This window comes from Psammomys obesus, unplaced genomic scaffold, assembly GCF_907164565.1.
Source record: "Psammomys obesus unplaced genomic scaffold, mPsaObe1.curated_primary_1811, whole genome shotgun sequence".
Taxonomy (NCBI): Eukaryota; Metazoa; Chordata; class Mammalia; order Rodentia; family Muridae; genus Psammomys; species Psammomys obesus.
Window position 1 is genome coordinate 12568862 of NW_026590062.1, and position 22150 is coordinate 12591011.

Consider the following 22150-nt stretch of genomic DNA (forward strand, 5'->3'; position numbering starts at 1 on the left):
AGGCATTAGTGGAAATGTTGAGAAAGCACAAAAAAGCTTGGAATTTTAGTGACTGTCCGAGTAAGTGTTGGTCCCAGTTGAGATAGATGAGCCTGTCATGTGATGTGTTGTGAGCGAACCATAAGGCTGCATAAAGATTCTGTACTGTTGTGCCTTTCTGTAAGCTAAAGCTGAGGCCAAAACCAAATACTTATTTCTAAACCCATAGCTATCCTCTAAAGAGGAGCTAGCTCAGTCTCTAGAAAGTTCTTTCATGGGCAAAGGCCTCACTTCTTAGGCTTGGGTTTATAAACTGGGGTACTGGAGTGACCAAAAAGAGGGAAGAGTCCTGGGCCCACAGCCTGGGAGGGGAAGAGGAGACAGCTGCTGGGAGAGCATCAGAGGTGCTTTTCCCACACCAGGGACCCATGGCAGCTGCTCACTCCTTGATCTAGAAGCTGCAGGGACTTGGGGGAGTATGAAGGCCTAACACGGAGGCTGCAGTCCCCGAGCTAGAGCTAAAGATTCTTCCAGGTATGGTTCTTGGCACCTGCTAAAGGAGACAGCTGGAGCCAATCTGTGACAAAGCAGTTGACCAGTGCCCTCAGGAGGAACTTATGCTGAGAAGGAGGAGTTTCCGTTCTCTTCAGTCTATTTAGGCAAGCCAGAGCTGAAGCATGCTTTTCCTGCTACTCTGGGCTTCCTTGCTCTTTGTCTGAAGTAGCTGCCCTCCAACATGCTGGTTTACTGTCTCCATTATCCTCCTCCAGGCAGCTTTCAGATTTACAACTGCCTGCCCTGACATTTTCTTTTAAACTGATAGCATTGTCTTTGATTGAGGGCAAGGCAAAGCAGCTGGCCTCCGCTCTACAGTTGGTATTTCCAATTTAATCTGGAACTATCTGAAGACCTACCCACTAGGACCTTTTAGTCCTCTGTTCTACAACCCTGATGACTTCTGAGGTTAACATGACCCAGACTGCGGGTCTCCCTTTGTGGTGAGCAGAATGCATGCCCCCCAAAAGATAGGCATGCCAAGTACCTGGAACCTGTGTCTGGACCCTATTGAAAGAAAGGTGTTTGCAGATCACGACTAAGTCCAGGCTCCCTAGGTAAGCTCACCCTGAATTACCTGGGCCACCTCAGTGCGCATTGCCAGGTTCTGATAAAAGCAGAGGGAAACTGAAATGCCCAGGACATGGAAAGGCTGACGATGACAGAGATAGAGGCTAGACAATGGGGTCACCAGCTAAAGAACACAGGAGTCACCAGAATTTGGAAGGGGCATGCAAGATTCTCCTCTAGGAGACCATGAAACCCTGCTTTAGATTTATGGGGTCCCAAACTATGAGACTGTTCATTTCTCGTTACAGCAACAAGAGGGAACAAATGAGCTGTGCCTTGGAGCCCCCATCTTGGTAAGAGCAGCAGAGAGGCAGGAAGTTCTTGCAATGCATCTGTTTTACAGTTGGGGAAACTGAGGCCTAGAGAAAGGAATGGAAATGGAAGAGCACCCGGCAATCTCACCTTCCTCTGGGCTAACTTAGCTCATCTGTGTGTCTTGTTGGGTCTTTACAACATTACAGAAATGTTTCCAAAATATTGTCACCATAGACAAGCAAAGGCAAAGCAAGGATCTGGATAACACCTGTGCGGGTTAGTGTTCATCCACTTGATACAAACCTAGACACACCTGGGAAGAGGGCGCTCAAGTGGAGAATTGCCTCCATCAGATTAGCCTCAAGGGTATAGTCCACCTGTACCACAGAGGTCATGAGTTCAAGAGCAGCCCACCATAGAGACCCTGTCTTAAAGCCCAAACTGAATTCTCTGGTAGGCAGACAGGTAGGGAGAGGAGCATGACTAGATAATAAAGGTGTTGAAATTCCAAAATGTCTGGCTTTCCCCCCACCCTCCTCACCTGAGACAAAAGGGCAGGCTTCCTCTCCTTCCTGAAGACCAGTCTAACAAGCTCAAGGTGGGGTCTTCCCCTCCTAACTCTGGATTGGTCAGTTGAACAAAGACAGGGAAGTCCATAAATTTGGGGTAAATGGTCGTCGTACCTTTTAAATCTTTAACCGACAGAGAAAACGAACTGGATCAAGACCCCTAGACAGTAACAATGTTCTCTACCTTAAATTGGGTGTGTGTGGGGTATCCTGTCCTTGATGGACAGAAACAGGTGGTGTCAGCTGGGCCTTAGCTGCCATAGAAGCACAGGGGCCCTGGTATTTGGAGACTGTCAACTTTCCTATCCTGCATAGGCATCATGGAGATGGTGGACACAGCTGCTCGACTCCTGGGGATGTGAGGAGCACAGATGTGGCCCAAGACACAGCAGCAAACTGCCTGTGCAGCTGTCTGTACTGCGCAGGCCCCAAGGAGAGCCAGATCTTGGAACACCTAACAGGAGAGGTCAGAGGTAGTACACTTTATTGACCCAGTTCTCCCCAAATCTTGAGACCAGGACAAAGCCAGACCCTGGCCATTGCCTTGGTCTCCCTCCACCAATCTGAGAACATCTCACAAAAAACAAGGGTCCTCTGCAGAGTAGCAGGGGTGGACAGGGAGGAAGGGTGCCAGCCAGGGGAAAGGATGAAGGGCTCAAGTGCTGGGTGTGGGGCTGGAGGCACCCCGAGGCCCACCAGGCCTGGCCAGCCCCTCCTCTTCTGAGGTTCCGGTGGTTCACAGTGAGACTGGCTTTGATTGGCAGGGGGGTGATGGGCAGTCGGCCACCTCCACTCCCTTGCCCACCCCTGGCCTGACTCACAGATCAGGGAGACTAGAAGGATGGAAGGCCAGACCTTGTGTCCCCCTAGGGGACAGGAAAGCCGCTTCTCCAGAGGGGCAAAGGGTAGTGCTTAGTTCTCTTCCAGACATCCTCCAGGTGGTTAGAAAGGGTCGTGCACTCCTGGCTCAGAGGTCTTGAGAACATATCAGTGAGCTTGCTCAGTGCCAGTCCCCAAAAGAAAAGAGTTTTTGAAATCTAGGAGTTGACTGGAGTGCACTGAGCTGAGCAGTAAAAACCCTGGTGACTTGGTTTAAAAAGGCTGCTCTACCTTGGCAGGCCTGGAGGAGCCAAGAAGGGAGACAGTGGAGGAGGGGTAGCCCATGGCAGCCCATGGTGCCTGGGGAGCAGATGGAAGGAGGCAATATGCAGGAAGCAAGAGTGGGGCGTGGCAGGACGCTGTCAGGCCAGCCTGGCTCTCAGGCCTTGTGTTCGCTGTTGCTGGGCGGCTCCTTGTGGCCAGCTGTGTAGTCTGAGGGGTGCTCCAGCCCCAACATCTGACGCTGTACCAGCTTGGCATAGAGGCCGCCCTGTGCCAACAGCTGCTGGTGTGTGCCCTGCTGCACCACACGGCCCTTGTCTAGTACCACGATGAGGTGCGCCCGCTCTACGGTGCTCAGCCGGTGTGCAATGATCAGCACGGTGTGTCTCTGCAGGTTGCCGTGGATGGCCTGCTGGATCTGCAGGGAACAAAGGGAGCAGACTCAGGGGCTGCACAGCATCACCGCACACGCACACACACCCTTCCCCATCCCCTGTGCCTGCCCCGACCTGCTGCTGCCATCTGACATTCGGTTCTTGGGTTGTAAAGTGAGGCAAGACAGAACTCAGCTCCTGGGTGTCGACTTCAGATGGCCCAGGTGCTAACATAGGGTACCTGGGGAAATGGGGATCTTTGACCTTCAGCCCCAGTGCCCTGGCCAAGAAGAACAGTTTCTGAGCACTCCCTGAAGCTTCTGCGTGCTAACCTCTCCCTCCTTCCCACCTGTGGACTGCAGCTCTCCTGATGATCCTGTCCAGTCCCCTTAAAAACTACGTGTGTGTGTGTGTGTGTGTGTTTGTACGTGTTTGTACACGTACGTGTTCATGTTTGTGACCAGTGTGCACACGATGCTGAACACTGAACGTGTGTGGAGGTCAGGGACAACCTGTAGGAATGAGCTGTCTCCTGCCATGTGGTACCCTGGGATTAAACTTGTCAAGCTTCATCATAGCGAGTAGCTTCACCTGCTGAGCCACTCACTGACCCTCACTGCTTTTTGAGACAGGGTCTCACGTAGCCCAGGCTGGCCTCAAACCTGCAGCTGAGAACGGTCCCGTCCCTCCTGCCTCTGCCTCTGCAGGGCTGGGATGGCAGGTGTGCACTGCCATACTGTCTCCTTAATGTTTCAGTCCGTTCTTGCTAAACACCCGGGCCACTAGCGTCTCGTCCTACCTTAGGATCTGATGCTCACTTGTAGGGCGTTTCCAACACAGTGTGGAGTGGGGGGGGCAGTGCTGTCTTGGTTCCTAAGAGTCCATAGAACTACACCGCGAGTATGAGGCAGGAGGGACTTTATAGTGAGTCAAGTACAGACTGCAGCGAGCGTAGCACACAATCAAGGTGTGAATGGTGGAGCACAGGGCAGGACTGAAGGGAGAGGTGGAAACTATGAACTTTCTGCTTCCTTTTCTTTAAACTTAAAAGTCCAAAATGCCCATGAGGATCTGAGGCGTCTGCCTCGTCAGTGCCGCCTCCTCTCCACTCCACCTCTCCTCTCACTGACCTTTGGCTTTGAACTCCCTGTTCTTGGGGCTCAGGTGCTCTCAGCCCCAGATCTCCCCACAACGGGCTCCTTCAATCTCAGGACTTAGCTAAGTGCTGACTTACAACCTGGTTCTCACAGTGAGTACATGACCACCCCACACAGCCCCCAGTGGGCTGCAGAAGGGACTCCTAGGATGCCTTCCTGAGAATTCTCAGCATGGGTGCATTTCCTGTCAGAGCCAGAACCTGCTGTAGGCCCCTCCCACCCTTCCCTGGTGGAGTTACTAACTAGGGCTCAACACAGGTGCCCTTCAGTTACTCTTGTGATGTGTGTCGGCTCTTTCCGAACTTGATCATAGAGAGGGAGTCCTGTCACCACCTTCTGTGCGAAGACACAACTTCCATCGCTACTGCTGGACACAGGCACTGTGTGCCACACTGACAGACTGCCATTCTGCGCCAGTTCTGCCCCGTCCTCACTCCCTTGCTGTCTCTTTCAATGCCTGCTACCGCTGCACCAGGAGAATGAGGCTCAGCTGGCTCTAGCTTCAAGGCATTCACTGATGCCCAGATCTGTTTACGCTGGACAATGACTGCCCATCCCATTCCTGGTAATGATTGGCAGTTTTTCTCTGTAGTGCAGAAAACCAGGCGTGTTTCCTTGTCCGTGAGCTGTCAGCCTTTCGGTGTAACTCCAGTGACTAGAGTGGCCCCTGGGACCAGGTCAGTCACCATCTGTAACAGTGGATTGACACTTGGAGGGATGTGCCATCAACCAGCAGCAAGGACGTGACCACTGAGTGAGGATTCCAGGAAAGAAGTGTCTGCCAAGGCCGGCCGACTGATGGTTCTAACAGATAGCTCTAAGAAAACCGCAGGGCTGTGGAGAGATTAGAATGTAGCTGGTCCAGAGCCTAAGTACAACTTTTTTTGAGCTAGCTTTAGCCCACCTCCTCGGGCTAGACTTAATATCCTACAACTAACACATAAGCTGAGATTTCTCCTCTTGGCTATCATCTGTCTCTGTTTCCACCAATGTAGTTGAAAAGTATTTTAAGACTTTGTTCTGTTACTATAAAAACTTATGAAACTGCTTCCATGTTGGAACACAGTGTTTGGTATGACCTAAATCTATGTGCCTCTGGTCACTAGCTCCAGAATCAACATCTCCCTTTGAGGTCAGAGCCGTATGGATGTGCCGACAGTTGTGATACCTAAGTGTGGGCCATGAACCATCATCTGCTTTTCACCAGAGTCACCTGTGTGGAAGAGCGGTGCCGGCAGGGATCCACTGAATGTAAACCATCCCGAATTTCATCTCAGGTGTACTGTGGGGCCCTTTCCGGGGTGCTGTCAAGCCTCCCGTGGTTGGGTCCATGGCCCCCAGTTCTCTACGTTCCTGTGGTAGCTCCCTTTTTGAGTGGGCTTTGCTTTTTAGAGTATTTTACTGAAGGTGTCTGTTGTGTTTGCCATGGAGCATGTTGGTCTGGATAGCTAGTTTGGTTTGTATCTCAAGGTGTCTGGGATACTGCCTGACTTCTCAGGTTTTCCCTTTAGATGTCTGAGAGCACTTCATTGTCTATTTGGTTCTCTCTGCCTTTGGCATACTTCGATTTGCTGCCATTTGACGATGTCTCCTGACTCCTCAAACACCCAATTCTGCTTCTCACAGCCTTGCTGCCTTCAGCACCTGGTAGTAAAGGTAAGAGGTACTAGATCCCCCGCCCACCAGACGTACTCCGTTTCTGGTTCTGAAGGGACAGGACTGACCCATCTGGGAAGACACATTGGTCACCCACGCTCTTAGCTCTCATGTTACGGACATGTTCGAGGTAGCTCCAGAAGATGGTCTCAGGTAAAAGTGGAGACAGTTTGTCCGCAAAGCAGTACATAAACCTCCCTTAAGACCCATACTCCTCCTCCTAGCCAGCGTGGAGAGGCTTGTGAATTGTTGGTGTTGTTTTAAGACAGGGTCTCTCTGTGCTGCCCTGGAACTAGCTCTATAGACCAGGCTGACCTCCAACTGAGAGCTCGTCCTGCCTCTGCCTCCTGAGTGCTGGGATTAAAGGCGTGCGCTCTTGCAGTTTTTCAGAGGAAAGAAAAAAATGGAAAAGAGCTTTCCAAAAAAAAAAAAAAAAGAAAAAAAAAAGGGAGTGTTTGGGGATAAACCACGTATGTGCCCCAGTACATATTATGTGATGATTATAGACTTTGAAGTATTTGAAAATATGGGAGATCAAACCACAGGTAACTTGGCTTTCTGGTTCCCTCGATGGACAACATTTGACATTCCAAAATTGGTATTTTTTTCCATGCAAAAGCAGACATTTTAAGCAACAAAATAAATAATCATGAATGAGCAGCCTGCTTTGGAACACAGCCTGTTAGAACACAAAATCATCTAAGAAAGGAAAAGAAACTATAAAGTGGTAACTTACAAAAATTAGTAACATCATAAGTTACAGTTTTATTTTAAAAAATTAAAAGAGATATTAAAAATCAATTTTAGGATCTTGGAAAGATGGCTTAGTGGTCAATAGCGTTTGTTGCTTTTGCAGAGGACCAGAGTTTGATTCCTAGCATCCACATGGCAGCTCACAACCATCTGTGACTTCAGTTCCAAGGGATCTAATGCCCACTTCTGACTTCTGTGGATACCAGGCATGTACATGGTACATGAAGGTACGTACACACACCAAGGCAAAACACACATAAAAATAATATTAATAAATTGAGTAATCTTTTGAGACATGGTTTCTCTGTGTAGCCCTAGCTGTCCTGGAACTTGCTCTGTAGACCAGGCTGGCTCAAAGCCATGGAGATCTGCCTTCGTCTGCCTTCCAAGTTCTGGGATTAAAGGCATGTGCCACCACTGCCCAACTTGAGTAATATTTTTTTTTTTAATATTGAGGTTATAAGAGAACTAAGAGTGAATACCGAGACTAACCTCCACTCATCTCTCTAACAGAGCAAAATTCTTTATCAAAGGAAAACATTACAGCCTGTATAAGGTAAAAAGCTAAGGGGCTGGAGAGATGGCTCAGTGGCTAAGACTGCTCTTCCCGGGTTCAGAAAAGCAGTATTTATAACTGCTAAATAACCTATATGAACTTTTTCTGAGTTTTCATTTAAAATGATTTCATTAAAAATGTTTCTAGTCAGAAACACACCTTTAATCCCAGACCTTGGGAGGTAGGTGGATCTCTGAGTTGAAGAGCAGCCTGATCTACATAGTGAGAACCTGTGTCCAACAATCTTTTTTTTTTTTCTTCAGAAATAATAATGGTAAAAATAAAACTATCAAGGTTTTTTTTTGTTTGGTTGGTTGGTTGGTTTTTTGAGACAGGGTTTCTCTGTGTAGCCGTGGCTGTCCTGGAACTTGCTCTATAGACCAGGGTAACCTTGAACTCATAGAGATCTATCTGCTTCTATTTCCCAAGTGCTAGAATTGAAGGCGTGTGCCACCAACATCCAGCGATCAAGTTTTTTTTTAAGTGATAAGTTATAGATTTTTGGTCAAAGGAGAGTAAAGAAAATGATTTGAATGTGGAAATACTTTATAAGGTAATATAAAGATTGTTTCAAAATAGAAATGGATAAAAATAATGATTGAATATTGATGTATGTTCAATATTAAAAATTAAATATGGTTATAACTAAGTGGATTGTAATATAAGTGTTACAATTTTAATGTCAAAATTCAATACCCTAAGACAAAATCAAGCTTCATTCTGTTTCTAATGTTTTAACATTATTGTCTTTTTTAAAAAGCTATGAGCTGGGTAGGGTGGTACACACATATAATCCTAGCAGTCAGAGACAGGAGGATCTCTGACCTGGAAGCCAGCCTGGTCTACACAGCAAGCTCCACAGCAGTGAGGGCTACAGAGAACCCACCTTAAAACAGAAGACAAGGTCCCTGTATTTTGCCTGAGTGTGTGTGTGCACAGCACCCACGGAGAACAGACGAGGGCACCTCATCTGATTCTCCTGGAGCTGGAGTCCAGACATTTGGGAAACCACCACTGGGTGCTGGGAATCAAACCCAGGTCCTCTAGAAGAGCAGCCAGTGCTCTTAACTGCTGAGCCATCTCTCCAGCTCCAAGTAAGGTTTCTTGTATATATTATAATAATGTTTACAAAGAAAACAGGCTTGTAAAATAAGAACTTTGTATTTCTCTTTTACTAATGTGACACTTACAACCTGGGCTTAGATCTTGTTCTCATTTCCTTTATGTTTTCCCATTGGAAAAGCCTTTGCTCATTGGATAGTTGTTGCCATAACCATAGGAGAAAGCATTCTGTTCGGAGAATCATTCCTGTTCAGGACGTCCCTATTCAATTATATAAGGACTGTGAAACTCAATTTAAGGGACAAATATTTATAGCAGTTTAAAATTTGATCTATTAGGTAAACAACTAACTCAAATTGGCAAAACTAACTGAAGCTTTGCCTTTTCATAAGGTTTATTACCCTTTGGGAAGACACCCATTAACTCCTCATAACATGAAGAGTTGGCATCTTATTGAAAGTGTAAGTAAAGTTCTATACATCATCTCTCTTAAAGAAAAGCACAGTCTCTCCTTAAGAAATTTTAACCATCATAGCTAAAAAACTTAAGTGAAACAACCCAGAGCTGGGCATGGGGCATGTCTGTAACCCAGCACTGGGAGGCAGAGGCAGGCGGGTCACTGGTCTACAAAGTGAGCCCAGGACAGCCAAGGATACACAGAGAAACCTACATAAACCAAAAAAAGAAAAAGAAAAGCAGCTGGCCCCACAGCCGAAAGGACCCCCAAGGCCCCCTGTCTAGAGAAGGGCCTGAGCAAGCTCTGTGCTGCCTGCAGAGCTGGGCGACATCTTGCCCCAAACACATGACGAGCCAGTGACGCCACCTTTAACTCTGCTCACACCCAAGTAAGGGAACAGTTCTATGCTTCTCTCTTTTTCCAAGACATTTTTCTCTGTGTGGCCCTGGCTGTCCTGGAACTTGTTCTGTAGACCAGGCTGGCCTCAAACTCAGGGAAACACCTGCCTCTGCCTCCCAAATGCTGGGATTAAAGGCTGCACCACCACTGCCCAGCTTGTTCTTTGTTTCTTAAATCTTTTCATAGACTTTTAAAATCATTCATGATATTTAGTACTTCGCTTGGTTTATTCCTAAGTGATAAAGTACTAATCTTTGTTTTAATGACGGCACAAATGAGGGTGTTATCCTTCTGTTGGTCATTTTTTCTATGACTGGTTTCTTACCCAAAGCCCCTCTCTTCCTTTCCTGTTTAAAGATTTAGGTGTTTTTACTGTCCTTGTGACAAATACTTTTTTCATTATTCACTAAAACTTGGCTTTAAAAAATCTTGTTTTGGGTGGGATTGGGAGGGGAGGAGGGAGGTACAGGGGGGATACAAAGTGAATAAACTGTAATTAATAAAAATAATTTAAAAAATCTTGTTTTCAGGGACTGACTCTGACATGAACTCAATGGCTGGCTTTTTTACCTTCCCCCCTCTGAGGGAGGAGCAGCTTTGCTAGGCCACAGAGGAGGACATTGCAGCCAGTCCTGAAGAGACCTGATAAGCTAGGGTCAGATGGAAGGGGAGGAGGATGGACCTCCCCTATCAGTGGACTTAGAGAGGGGCAGGGAGGAGATAAGGGAGGGAGAGTGGGATTAGGAAGGAATGAGGGAGGGGGCTACAGTTGGGATACAAAGTAAATAAACTGTAACTAATATAAAAATTTAATTAAAAAAAAATCTTGTTTTTAACCGGGTTTGGTGGCTCAGGCCTGTAATCCCAACACTCCAGATCTCTGAGGCCAGCCTGGTCTACAAAGTGGGTCCAGAACAGCCAAGCTACGCAAAGAAACAAAAGTTTCTGTCTCAAAGAACAAAAGTTTTTAAATTGACAAACTTATTTTAAAAATAACTTTTAAAAACTTATTTAAAAAGGCTCCTCCACTGTGGGGATATCGATATTTTAAATCGTAATTTTTACTACCAAAGTAAATAAACATTTTCTTATTAGGAAAAAAATTTAGCTGGGCGTGGTGGTGCACGCCCACCTTTAATCCTGGAGGGGAGGGGTGCAGGCTGGTGGGTCTCTATGTATCTGAGGTCAGCCAGGGCTACTGTCTCAAAAGCACAGTCCAACCAGTTAACATCAATAGAAACAATGATGTAAACACTGTGAACGACCCGTCACAGGCTCAGGTGTCTAACAAAACACTTGCTCCATTTACTCCAGCTAGAGACGCCGGAAGTGTGGGGTTCACTCTTCTTCCACATCACAGACAAACCTAATAACAGTCTCTAATAACAGCAACACTCACGGCTTATCTCTGAATGCTGAAGTTTCTTGGTTAGTATCTAAGCTGTCCCACAGTACAACTAGCTGGGACTAATTTAAATAATACTTGTATTTTGCTAATAAAAAGGAAATTGAGGACACTACAGTGATTCCCACCAACACCAGATCCCCACTTCCAATTCTGCCATTAAAGCAAAAAGATCCTGGTGAGGTCTGCAAATCCTAGAGTCCTAATCAGCCAGTCCATGTGAAGTTAGAGCTACGCCCTCAAGCTGGCCAGAAGAAAAGCTAAAGTTAAGAGATGCATCTAAGAAGACAGTGCAGGGAAGACCAGTGACTAGAAATACAGGAGATACGGCCAATTTGGTTCTCTAAGCGAAAGGTAAATCTTGGTTATTTAAAATGTATTTTTTATTCATTGTCAACCTCACTCCATTAAACCAAATGGCATTCTTGCCTCCCCCTCCCCCTTAAGTTCGGATCTCTGCCTGTCTTCTGGGTTCAAAGGCCTGGACCATGACTACCTACCGTTTTTGCTTATTTTAATCCGATGCTCCTCCTACATGCCACACGTAAAAGCTATCAGATGGAGACTGCAACAGAAGGTGACATCTGGAGCACCGTGGCAGTCGGTTCACTGTGGTGAAGGGGCGTCTTCCCTGCCTGCCACCTCAGCTCATCTACATCAGACCCCAGGAATGAGTCTCCTGCTTGTGATTCAGGACATTATAAATGTTGATAAATTTTACAGAATGTCATGCTTAGCCCACAAGGAACTGACTGAGAATTCCTGGAAATCGGCGTGTCTCATTAGAACTGTGGTGATACTTTGGGCTAGTTTTAACCGCTAAGGTCATACTTGCCCACTCGGTGCCAGACTTAACAAGCTGTGACTAACAGATAAAAAACCCTTTGGGAATGGATTAATTCAGTGAACCCTAGTTTCCACCAACCTAAAAGCTAAGTGTGTCATCAGACTTCAAATGAAGCCTGTGACAGGGGCCCTAGCTTCTCTGTAACCACCCCTGATGCCTCCATCAGCGTATCTGAAAAGTGTCTTGAATCCTGCCTTTCTTTGCTCTGTTATTATAAAAACTTCATGAAACTGCTCCCATACTGGGTCATGGAATTGGGGTTACCTGCATCCCTCTTCTTTGGCTCCAGATACACTACGCATGCATTATCCCCTTGAGGTGAGAGCTGTTTTTGCACCAATACTATCCACTTGGCCACTGAAAATAGGCTGAGAGGAGAAGAGCATCTTAGAGCCACGTTGGAAGTGTCAGGGTGGGCATTTGTGCAAGGCCTGGTGTCTCAGCCCCGAAGGTAGGAGGGGGGAAAGAAGGGGGGGAAAGAAGGGAGGGAACTCAGGAGCACGCCTCGGGGTGGCGTGCCAGATTGGACCCTCTGGCCTGGCACCATAGTTTCCGCACATCACCTGGGCCGTAGCTCTGGCCCCCAAGTGTCCTGCCCAGAACTCTGCTTCCCTTGCATGACCTGGGAGAGCCTGTAGCCACCTCCGAGCCCCGCTGCTTTCACTTACCAGGTATTCACTCTCTGCATCCAGGGCACTGGTGGCTTCGTCCAGGATGAGCACAGGTGGGTTCCGCACTAGGGCACGTGCCATGGCCACCCGTTGCTTCTGGCCACCTGACAGCTGGGCTCCCTTCTCCCCAGTCTCTGCAGGGAGGAGGCACAGGGTGAGTTGCTGGGACATCTCTCTCATTCACCTGGGCACCAGCTTTGCAGGAGGCAGCTCAGGAAGAGATGCCAAGGTTAACCTTCATGCAGAGGGGTGCCACACTGCAGACCATCCCCCATGTGCACCAGGCACATGCCCAAACGTGAGACAGTGCCCTGTGCAGTGCTGCCAGGCTGGCGGGAAACGGCCTCCCGCCTTCCTGGACTGGGCAGCTCCACGGTGATGCTCTGCCCTCACACACTGCTGCGCTGTGACAGTGTCACTATTACAGGGCACAAGCCTCAGTCAGCAAACCTGTCTCGGAATGTACGGCGTACAGGTCGGCTCTCTCCCACAGAGGACCAGCGGTTTTGGGTGTGATTACAGCACGGATATTACAAGACAAATATTCATAAGAACATCTCAAATGTCTGTCAGTTGGAAACTGAGTCAGCAAACCACTGTAAAAACCCACACAGGCAGGTAAAGAGGAACAAAGAAAAGGCGGGCGACTAAGATGTACTAAGGACAAAGGCCAGGTGCAGATTTAAAGAGCTGAGTTTGCTTTATAAAAGGGCAGAATAAAAACATTTATTTTTTACATAACAAAATTCCAATGAAACACCAGTGCCATGGTGCATGATTTTAACTCCAGCACCCTGTTCTGGGAAACAGATAATCAGGCTCAAGGCCAGCCCGGGCTACACAGTAAGACCACGTCAGAAAATCCAAGAAAGGGCAGGAAGTTGTAGCAGGTAAAGGCACTTGCTGCCCAAGTGACAGTGAGTTCAGTACTGGGCCCCAGGTAGAAGGAGAGAAAGGGCTCCTGAAAGCCGTCCTCAAATAAGTAAATCATGAAATGGCCCTAGAGACAGACACACACACACACACACACACACACACACACACACACACACACACACACACACGACGGTCTCCTCGTACGCCTGGCTAGCTTAGAGCTTGTAGCAATCTCCCTGTACCATCGTGTGCAGCTAAGCTTTTTGTTTCAAAGTTATCTTGCACGTGGATGTTTTGCCTGCATGCACACTGGTGTGCCACACGCCCGGTGCCCGAGGAGGCCAGAAGACATTGGGTCCCCTGGGACAGAAGTTGCAGCTGTGAGGCACCACAGTGCTGGGGGTTGGTCCTGGTCCTCTGCAGGAACAGGAGTGCTGTTAGGCCACCCGGCCCGTGCTTGTTCATTTCTGAGAGAGGCTCTCACTGTGTGGCCGAGGCTGGCTCGGAACTTGCTGTGTATACCAGGCTGGCCTCAGACTCGAGATTTATGTTCCACCATGCCTGGTGGTATACATGATTTTGACCACATGTTCTAGACTAACGGAGGAGGAGGAGGTCATGCCACACTGAACCACCCACATGCCACTGAGGCTAACTCATGGTCACGTTCCTATGACTGAAAGCTCATGGTCCGGGAAGGAAGATGAAGTGATAGGGCGTGGGTGTATCAGAGTTGCCTCATGGTACCTGTGCTGTACCCGTCCTGCAGCTCCATGATGAAGCCGTGGGCATTGGCCTTCTGCGCAGCCTCTACCACCATCTCGAAGGGCACGGTGGGCAGGCCATAGGAGATGTTGTCTGTGATGGATCGGGCAAACAGCACAGGCTCCTGGCTTACCAGGGAGATCTGTGGAGGGAGCAGAGAGCAAGGTGGCTAGGAGAGGCTGGCAGCAAACCCACTGGCTGTCACTGGAGCCTCCCCAGCCCCGCCTGGCTGACGCCAGGAGTCTCAGGTCTGAAACCTGAGACAGGCTGTGCTCAGCTGCTTCTTCCTTCCTAGCGGGAGCCCCTGGTACCCAGAACTTCCTAGGCCCCAGGCCTCCCAGGATGACAGTCTGGAGCCAGCCGATCTTGTTGCTCTGAACTGGGGCAGAGTGGAATGTAGCTGTGTGACTTTGCCAGGTCAGGGTGCATGAGGCCACAGCAGACCTCCCTTGGCAGTTGCCCTTACTCTGTCATTCAGGCTGGCCTAGAACTCGGTCTGTAGCCCAGTCTGGCCTTGGAATTCTGAGAACCCTCCTCTCTTCAGCCTCCACAGCCTCCCTTCTAAGGGAGTAGTTCAAAGACAGGGTTGCCCTCTGATTTGGACTAAGACCCTGGTTCACAGAAAGAGCAGTAGGGCTGCGGGGTTGCCCGGTGGGTGAAGGCTGTGCCACCAAGCCCGATGATCCGAGTTTGACCCCCAGGGCCCACACAGAAGAAGAGAACCAGCTCCTGCCAGCTGTCCTGATTGCTGCGTGCTTAACATTGGCATTTGTGCCCCTACCGACATAAAGGATAAGGAGCACATTTTAATACTGTGAAGTGAATGAGTGAAAACGGCCTAGCTGCCCACAAGCTGGGGATCGTTAAACAAGCGGCTGAGGCAGCATGGATGTAACACTTTTACTTGCACCTTTCTATACTGATGTAAATGCTGAGCTATATACTTTTACATGAGGACATTTATGTTCTGCTACATTCACGTGAAGAATGCCAGGGCTTCCCTCAACAACCCTGAGACAGAGCTGGAAAGGCAAGGCGGAGGGGAACTGTCCTGTCCTTATAAAATGCCCTGAAGGGCTGGGGAGGTGGCCCTGCGCGTAAGGCACCTCTGAACAAACTGGAAGACCCAAGCTGAGATCAGCAAGCCCACACCGTGCTGGGTGGGCAGGGAGGCCCGCCTGTGACTCCAGCTTCAGAAGGCAGAAGAGGGTCCCCAGAGCTGGCCAGTGAGAACAGCGCCTGTGAGCGCTGAGCTTGGCTGGAAAATCCTGCCTCAGATTCTGGGGCAAAAGAGTAACCACGGGTGACTCTAGGCCTCTACATACCCTCATACAGTGCGTGCACACCAACAAGCATGCCTGCCACACACGCAAGCACGCATGCATACATGCGAATGTATGCACACACATGAAAATGGAAAAAGGAAAAAAAATCACTACAATATGAGAAAAATCACTAAATCAAGGTTAGAGTGTGGCATTTGACTGTTTTGCGCTTGTGATAAGTTAAAAAATGTGAAGGAGCCAGTATTCCCCAGAGGAAAACCAGGTGATTGATAGGCATATAAATGGGGCTTGATGTCCCACAAAAAGCTCCTTCCTCAGTCACCACGCAGTGGAGCTGAGCACTGACGCTGTGTGGGAACCTGAGCCGCCCACTGCCGCAGTCTGCCCGGGGCTCTCCACGGCTCTGAGGGCCTGCAGCCCCATGTGGCCCATCCTGGGCCCCTTCTGGGCCACCCATCTCTGCTTGCATATATTTAACGCACATTCACTCACGTGCACATTTGCTCGCACGCACCCACGCTCTCTCACACACTGGTACACACACATTTGTGCGCACACACCCCTGCTGTAAAGGGCTCTCCTGGAGAGATGATGTTATCTAATACACAGACTGAACATCTGTCCAGGCCCCGTGCTTGCATGTCAGCACAGGATCAATGTTTTCCTTCTTTTAAAAACATTTAAATTACATGTATTTAGTGTGTGTGCGTCATTAAACAAAAGACCTGTAAGTAGAAGCGGGAACTAGAGAGGGCAGGGAGGTGAGTATCGCCAAGGCATTCCATACATGAGGGGCTATCACAAGCCTGTCGCTGTAGGGGAGAAGGAAGCAAAGGCCTGCTCGTGCCCATCACGTCAGTGCACTGCAGGTGTGGAGCCTGTGGGAGCAGGAGGGACTAGGGCACTCTGACCCTGCCTGGAGGAAGCCGAGGCCGGGTGAAGCTGAGCCATGCAGTCCGGGGGTTGTTCAGAGGTGGTAAAAAGAAATGAAAATCGAGGAAATGGCTGCCACACAGGTCAGGTGAGGCTTTACGTCTCGGGGAGGGGAAGGAGCATAGAGTGGCTTGTGGAGTGCCAGAACATGCTAGAACGTTGTGCATGGTGAGGTCACGGCGGCCACAGAATTGCCTACTCTTTGCATCTGTGTCCTGGCTCATGGGGATGGGGGGCAGGGCAGTGGCGCTCACCACGCGGTGCAGGTACTTGTGGTCATAGGCGCCGATGGGCTTGCCATCCAGCAGCACTCGGCCTCCCTGGAGGGGGTAGAAGTTCTCCAGGATGTTCACACAGGAGCTCTTCCCGCTGCCCGAGGGCCCCACCAGGGCCGTCACTTTGCCTGGGGACAGGCTGAAGGAGACATTCTGCAGGGATAATGATGGTCGGGTCTCAGCAGGCCAGCAACCCACGGCTTGCCCCACGCCTTCTGCCTCAGCTGGCGCTGCTGGCCTCTGAGCCGCCTTCCCGAGACACCAGGCCCGAGGCGCTTTGAACATACTTGAGTTCTCTGAGGTACTGGGTTTGAACGCAGTTCCACGTGCATGCTAACCAAGAGCCACTGAGACGTCTCCCATGCCGGGGTCCGGGGCAGTCTAGAACTTATTATCGCTTGAACGAGTGGCAGACTCCTGAAAGGTGGAATTCTCTTCTCTTCACTGACTGGCCTGGCACTTATTTCTCTACAGCCAGGAGTTTCCTTGAACTTATGGTCCTCCTGCCTGGGCCTCCTCAGTGGCTGGGATGCCAAGCCTGAGGCGCCAGCACTGGCTTGGTGGCTCCTTTGTATCTCCAGTCACCTTTGTCTGGAGTGTTTTCTGCGGAGCCACCTGCTCAGCTCCTGCCTGCTGGACAGTCTTCCTCAAAGGTCCCCTCTGAAGAGCCCTACTTGGCTGCCATTACTTCTCCCCTCAACAGAACCCAGATCCATGACCTTACCAGGGCTGCTGGTGGGGTGTGACATGCAAGTTAAGGATTGTCTTGAGCTGGAGAGGTGGCTCAGAGGTTAAGAACACTCACTGCTTTTCCAAAGATCCTGAGTTCAATTCCCAGCAACCATATGGTGGCTCAGAACCATCTATAGTAAGATCTGGTGTGCAGGCAGAATGTTGTATAAACAATAAATAAATCTTAAAAAAAGAATTGTCTTTATGTCCATTGCAGCACAGCTCTCGTTCCACCGATCTGACTTCTTGTTAAGTTACTAAAGACCCCCAACACACTATCACACACAATCCTTTTTGGTACTGGGGATGGCAGCCAGGCCCGGCGCCTGCTGGGCAGGTGCTCTACTTGAGCCATGCCCAGCCCTCTCTGGCTGGAGCTGTGGTAAAGGCAAGCCTCCTCAGTGGAGCTCGCGCCTTACCTGCTGCTGGCCACACAGCCAAGATGGAGGAAGGACGGTCTGGCAGACCGTGAGCCACTCTCACCTGGAGGACCTGCGTATGGGGCCGAGTGCGGTAGGTGAAGGTTACATTCTCAAAGTCCACCCGGCCCTCCAGGTGCTCAGGGGCCAAGCTTCCATCGTGCACCATGGTTGGCTGCCGGTCGATGAACTCGAACACTTTCTCGGCAGCTCCCACTCCCTGCATCAGGCCGCTGTAGACGGAGCCCACCGACTGCAGGGAAGACACACATCCTGTTCCCACTGCCAGCGCATTCCTGTTCCCACCAGTGATGGGGTGCGGGGAGGTTAGGGGACAGAGCTGCAGCTCTGGGGAAAGATGCCACCTGCCAGCACAGCGGACGGTGGGGGGGGGAAAGTAGTGCCACTGCGTCCGGGCACTAGGAGCCAGGGCCCAGGGTGGGTCCCTCGGACTCTACCACCGCCCTGCAGAGGGTATGTGTGACACACAGGGTAGAGCCGGCTCCAAGCCTCTCCTCTAACTGCCGCGGCAGGTTCCACGCTCCTCTCCCCACCCCACCCCCCTTAGTGTAAAGAAAGCTCTGGCTGTCCTGGAACTCACTAAGTAAGTCAGGCTGGCCTTGAACTCCCAGCTTGCTGCTGCTTCCCGAACACTGGGATTGACGGTGTGCACCGGCCTGACAACCGTTTCTTAGGGCCTCATGTAATCCAGACTGTCTCAAACAACTCAGTATATAGTTTAAAATCATCCTTTGAGAGGATTTTACCATTTGACCAGGCTGTCCTGAGACTCACAGAGATCTACCTGTCTTGGCTGCTGCATTAAAGATGAGCCTGGTACCCCAAGTCAGGTGTTGAGGAGGGGAAGTCACCAAGGGATAGTCATGATGTGCCCAGCTTGGGTCCCCTCCCTCTGGGGACAACTCCGAGCCTTGCAGACATCTTAGCTGCCAGTGATGGAGACTGAGTTGACACCCAAGCTTCCAGCTCCCTGCTCTGTGTCCCAACCAAGACAGAGGCCCAGGCCCAACCCCCTGCTTTCACCTCTCAAGCGCTGTGGTGGAGGCCCACAGCAGCATGCCTCCTTGAGTCAGTGCTGGGGACGGAACCCAGATTCAGGCATGCTCAGTAAGCACCCTGCCGAGGGAGCCATCCTCAGCCCTGATCTAGTCTTTAAGATGGGTCTTAACGGCTACTCTGTACACATTCTCTGCGGCTATAAGCAGCCTGGTCTGAGCATAGAAAGTAACAGTCACCCTCTTCACTGAGGCTTTTAAGCGAGGAGGCGGCTTCTCTTAGAAGCACGGAGATTGCCAGTAGTTTGCCCCACCTCACAGAGGGAAGTGGCAGGAGAATGTGGGTAGCTGCCTGCCTGGCTCCTGTGTTCAGCTGCTTAGGTGCTGTTATAGTCAGCTTTGGGGATGGGTTAATACCAATATGGTCGAGGTTGCAGTGAAGACAGTGTGAGCACACAGTACACCTCCATGTGCCTGTGTTCCGACAGTGATATCATTCGTCCGGCCTGCAGTTGTTTCTCTGGCGCTCTATCCTAGAGGCACTGTTTTTGAATTCTGACATGAGTCTTAATGCTGTCTTACATGCACACATTCTGTTTGCCTCAAAGCAGACCCTTCCTCCTCAATATAAGTCTGCACCTGCTCGCACCTGCACACCCCACCCCCTCTCCCAGCTGCCCCTCACCTCCATGCAGTCTCCCAGGACAAACTCGTAGATGATGAAGGCGATGAGGTTGCCACTGCTCATCTGCCCCGAGATGACGAGGTGGCCCCCGTAGTAGAGGATGCTGACCTGGACCACCAGGAGTGTGAGCTGCACAGAAGCAGGGAGGGCACGGGTTATGCTCCAAGGGCCTATGGAGACCTGGGCCCTGCCCTCCACTCTGTCCCCCAAGCCCTGTGAGTAGGGCCAGGGGAACAGGAACAGGAGAGTAGCCTTTTCTTTTGGGCTTGGTGACAGTGTCCTTTCCAACTGAGCCATCTCACTGGGTGCTGGAGGACAGCCTTCCAAGTTCTGAATGCCCTGCCACAAACGGAAACTCCATTGCCCCACTTGTCCCTTGGCCCCTCCCCCAGTGGCTCCCTACAAAGGCCCCTCGCAGGAGCAGGCTGTGGGTTTGGCAGCAGAACAAGGCTTTCTTTGTAAGGCCCTGGCTGGCACATGCCACCTTCAAGTTTCTGTGCTGGGCCAGGCAGGGCTATTAGTGTTCCTTGCCAAGAGCATGGCCTGGAGAGGTTGGTCCACCAATTAAGGTCCCACAGCACCCGGTCAAGGCAGGACAGTGAGTCCTCTTTGTTCCTTTTGGTAGGTTCCTGAAGAGGGGCGGTATTTTGGGGCCTCATGCTATGGTCTTTGGGGAAGGTCTGAGAAGTGAGACAACCTACAACCTTCCCAGGACCCCCAGCAGGCCTTCCCCACACCAAGCCAGAGTGAGGGCAACAGCTGGACGTGCATCACCGCGCAGGTGTCCTGCTGTGGGTGAACTCCCAGGGCCAGCAGCTGGCTGGGCTGTCCTTCTCTTCTGCTTGGCTGGCATTTGTAGGGGTAGTGTCTCAGGTAGTGGTACCTGAGTAGTCCTTGTCGCCTGACTTCCCTGTGCTGCTCAGCTACTTCCTCCCGTGAACCTCTGTGCCTCCCTGCCCTCCACCACTTCTAAGCCAGCCTACCTCCCACGTCCAATAGTGGGACAAACCTGTCCCTCTCCCTTCTCTATGGAGGAGCTGAGGCCTAGATTGGGCCCACGGGGATGCAAGCTCCTATCTACTCTGCCACCTTGCACAGATGGGGACAGAGGCCTCTGAAGGAAGAGCACTGCGGTTCTTCCGGGAAAGACTCAAATGGCTTGACGCCCATATGTGGGGGCCTAAACTGTCGCCCAAGCAAGGGTCCTTATCTGGACGCCCATCCCCTCGCCTCTGGCGTCTGACCGCACGCACCCCGCTGCCCCAGACGTAGGACATGTAAGCCGCCGCTTCCTTCCTGTTCAGCTTGTACACCTGCTGCAGCTTTCTCAGGAACACCTCCGCCTCCTCTTCCTCGTTGGCGAAGCTGCGCACGGTCTTCATGGCACTGATGGTCTCCTCCGCCGTGGTGCTGGCTCTGGCCAGGGCACTCTGGACCTCCTTGGAGAGCCTCTGCACACAGGGATGGGCAGGACAGCCTCATTGTCCTCCTGAATGTGTCCACCCCAACCCCACGTCCTCCTAACGGATGAGACAGACTTGAGATAACGGTGGAGAGCTTGGGGAGGCGGGCCAGCTTCTTAGGGATGGGTGATTCTTAAGTCACCGTGCTCAAGGAGACCACTGACTGCAGTTTGGGGTAGAGCTTTCAGAAAAGGTGCACCCACACCTGCCCTGTGCTGGGCTCAGGACAGCAGGCTGTACACAACACACAAGACACCAAGCGCTGAGGGCGGTGTCTATCACCAGCGTAAGCTAGGTGACAGTGCGCCAGGACCACCACAGGCTGGGAAATCTATCATGTGGTGAGCAGAGGTAGCTGGAAGGAAGTGACCCTGCTCTGCGGTAATGAACACAGTGGCTGCTCAAGCAGACCCGGAGTGTAGCCCTACAGGATAAGATGGGATGGCAGGCTAGCCGGTCCATGACCTGAATGTCACACTTGGTCACAGGGAGCAGGAAAGGCACACTGCACCTGGGAGGAACCAGGTGGGGCCCTGAGTCATGTGTGGTTCTATATTTAATAACAAAACAAGAAGAAAAAAAAACCCACTTTAAATGTTGTGGTGGGGACATGAACACAAGTCCCCTGGCATGGGTATGAGGGTTAGCCTTATGGAGTTGATGGTGAATGTCCACCTTCCTGTGGACTCTGGGGATTGGACTCGGGTCACCAGATTTGCACAGCAAGGGCCTTTCCCCATGCAGGTGGTGTAGAGAAGGGAGACCCTAAATGAACTTGAAGGCTCCACCCACTTGGAGGTGGGGCTTGTGGTGGGCAGAGGTAGAGGCCAGCCAGAAGGAAGGAAGATGGGGGCAGGGGTAGGGGTGGGGCAGGCTCCATGCCAACCATTTACTTTCTCCCGTCAGTCAGGAACTACCATGATCAGGGCTGACGGGAGGTGGCCTTTTGCTGGAGGTTGAAAGGGAATTGTTTACACAGGGAGGGTCCCAGATCCGGGAACAACAGACCCACCCAGCAGGGCTAAGAGCCCTGCTCTTCAGTCTTCTCCCCAGGGGTGCCTGAGCCCTTTGTGGGGCTCAGACCTGCATGTCTGAACTCAGCTCTGGGGCTCTGGCAAATCCAGGAGGCCAGGGAGAGTGAGCCCAGTTAGCAGGCAGTGCAGGGGGCTATATCACAGGCAAGGCCCAAGTCACCATCCCCCTCAAAACCCGGAGAGGCAGCCTCTGCCCTCATCACCCACCAGCACCTCCTGTCTCCTATCGCCTACCCCAGCAGCCCCCTGGTGGTTTCTCAGACACAGCAGACACTTTTCTACCACAGAGCCTGCGCACAC

At 50.9% G+C, this 22150-nt stretch overlaps 1 protein-coding gene across 2 annotated transcripts in view; it reads right to left on the minus strand.

Annotated features, from left to right (window-relative positions):
- Window positions 1-2395: 2395 nt before the first annotated feature.
- Window positions 2396-22150, minus strand: part of Abcb9 (ATP binding cassette subfamily B member 9) — a 46311-nt gene continuing 26556 nt past the window's right edge. For both annotated transcript variants that reach the window (XM_055606283.1, XM_055606284.1), the window contains 7 exons: window positions 20607-20804; window positions 19354-19482; window positions 17717-17905; window positions 16481-16654; window positions 13990-14149; window positions 12364-12500; window positions 2396-3447 (listed from right to left, as the gene is read on the minus strand). In XM_055606283.1, the coding sequence (XP_055462258.1) occupies window positions 3187-3447; window positions 12364-12500; window positions 13990-14149; window positions 16481-16654; window positions 17717-17905; window positions 19354-19482; window positions 20607-20804 (1248 nt within the window). In that variant the 3' untranslated portion in view covers window positions 2396-3186. The remainder of the gene's footprint in view (window positions 3448-12363; window positions 12501-13989; window positions 14150-16480; window positions 16655-17716; window positions 17906-19353; window positions 19483-20606; window positions 20805-22150) is intronic.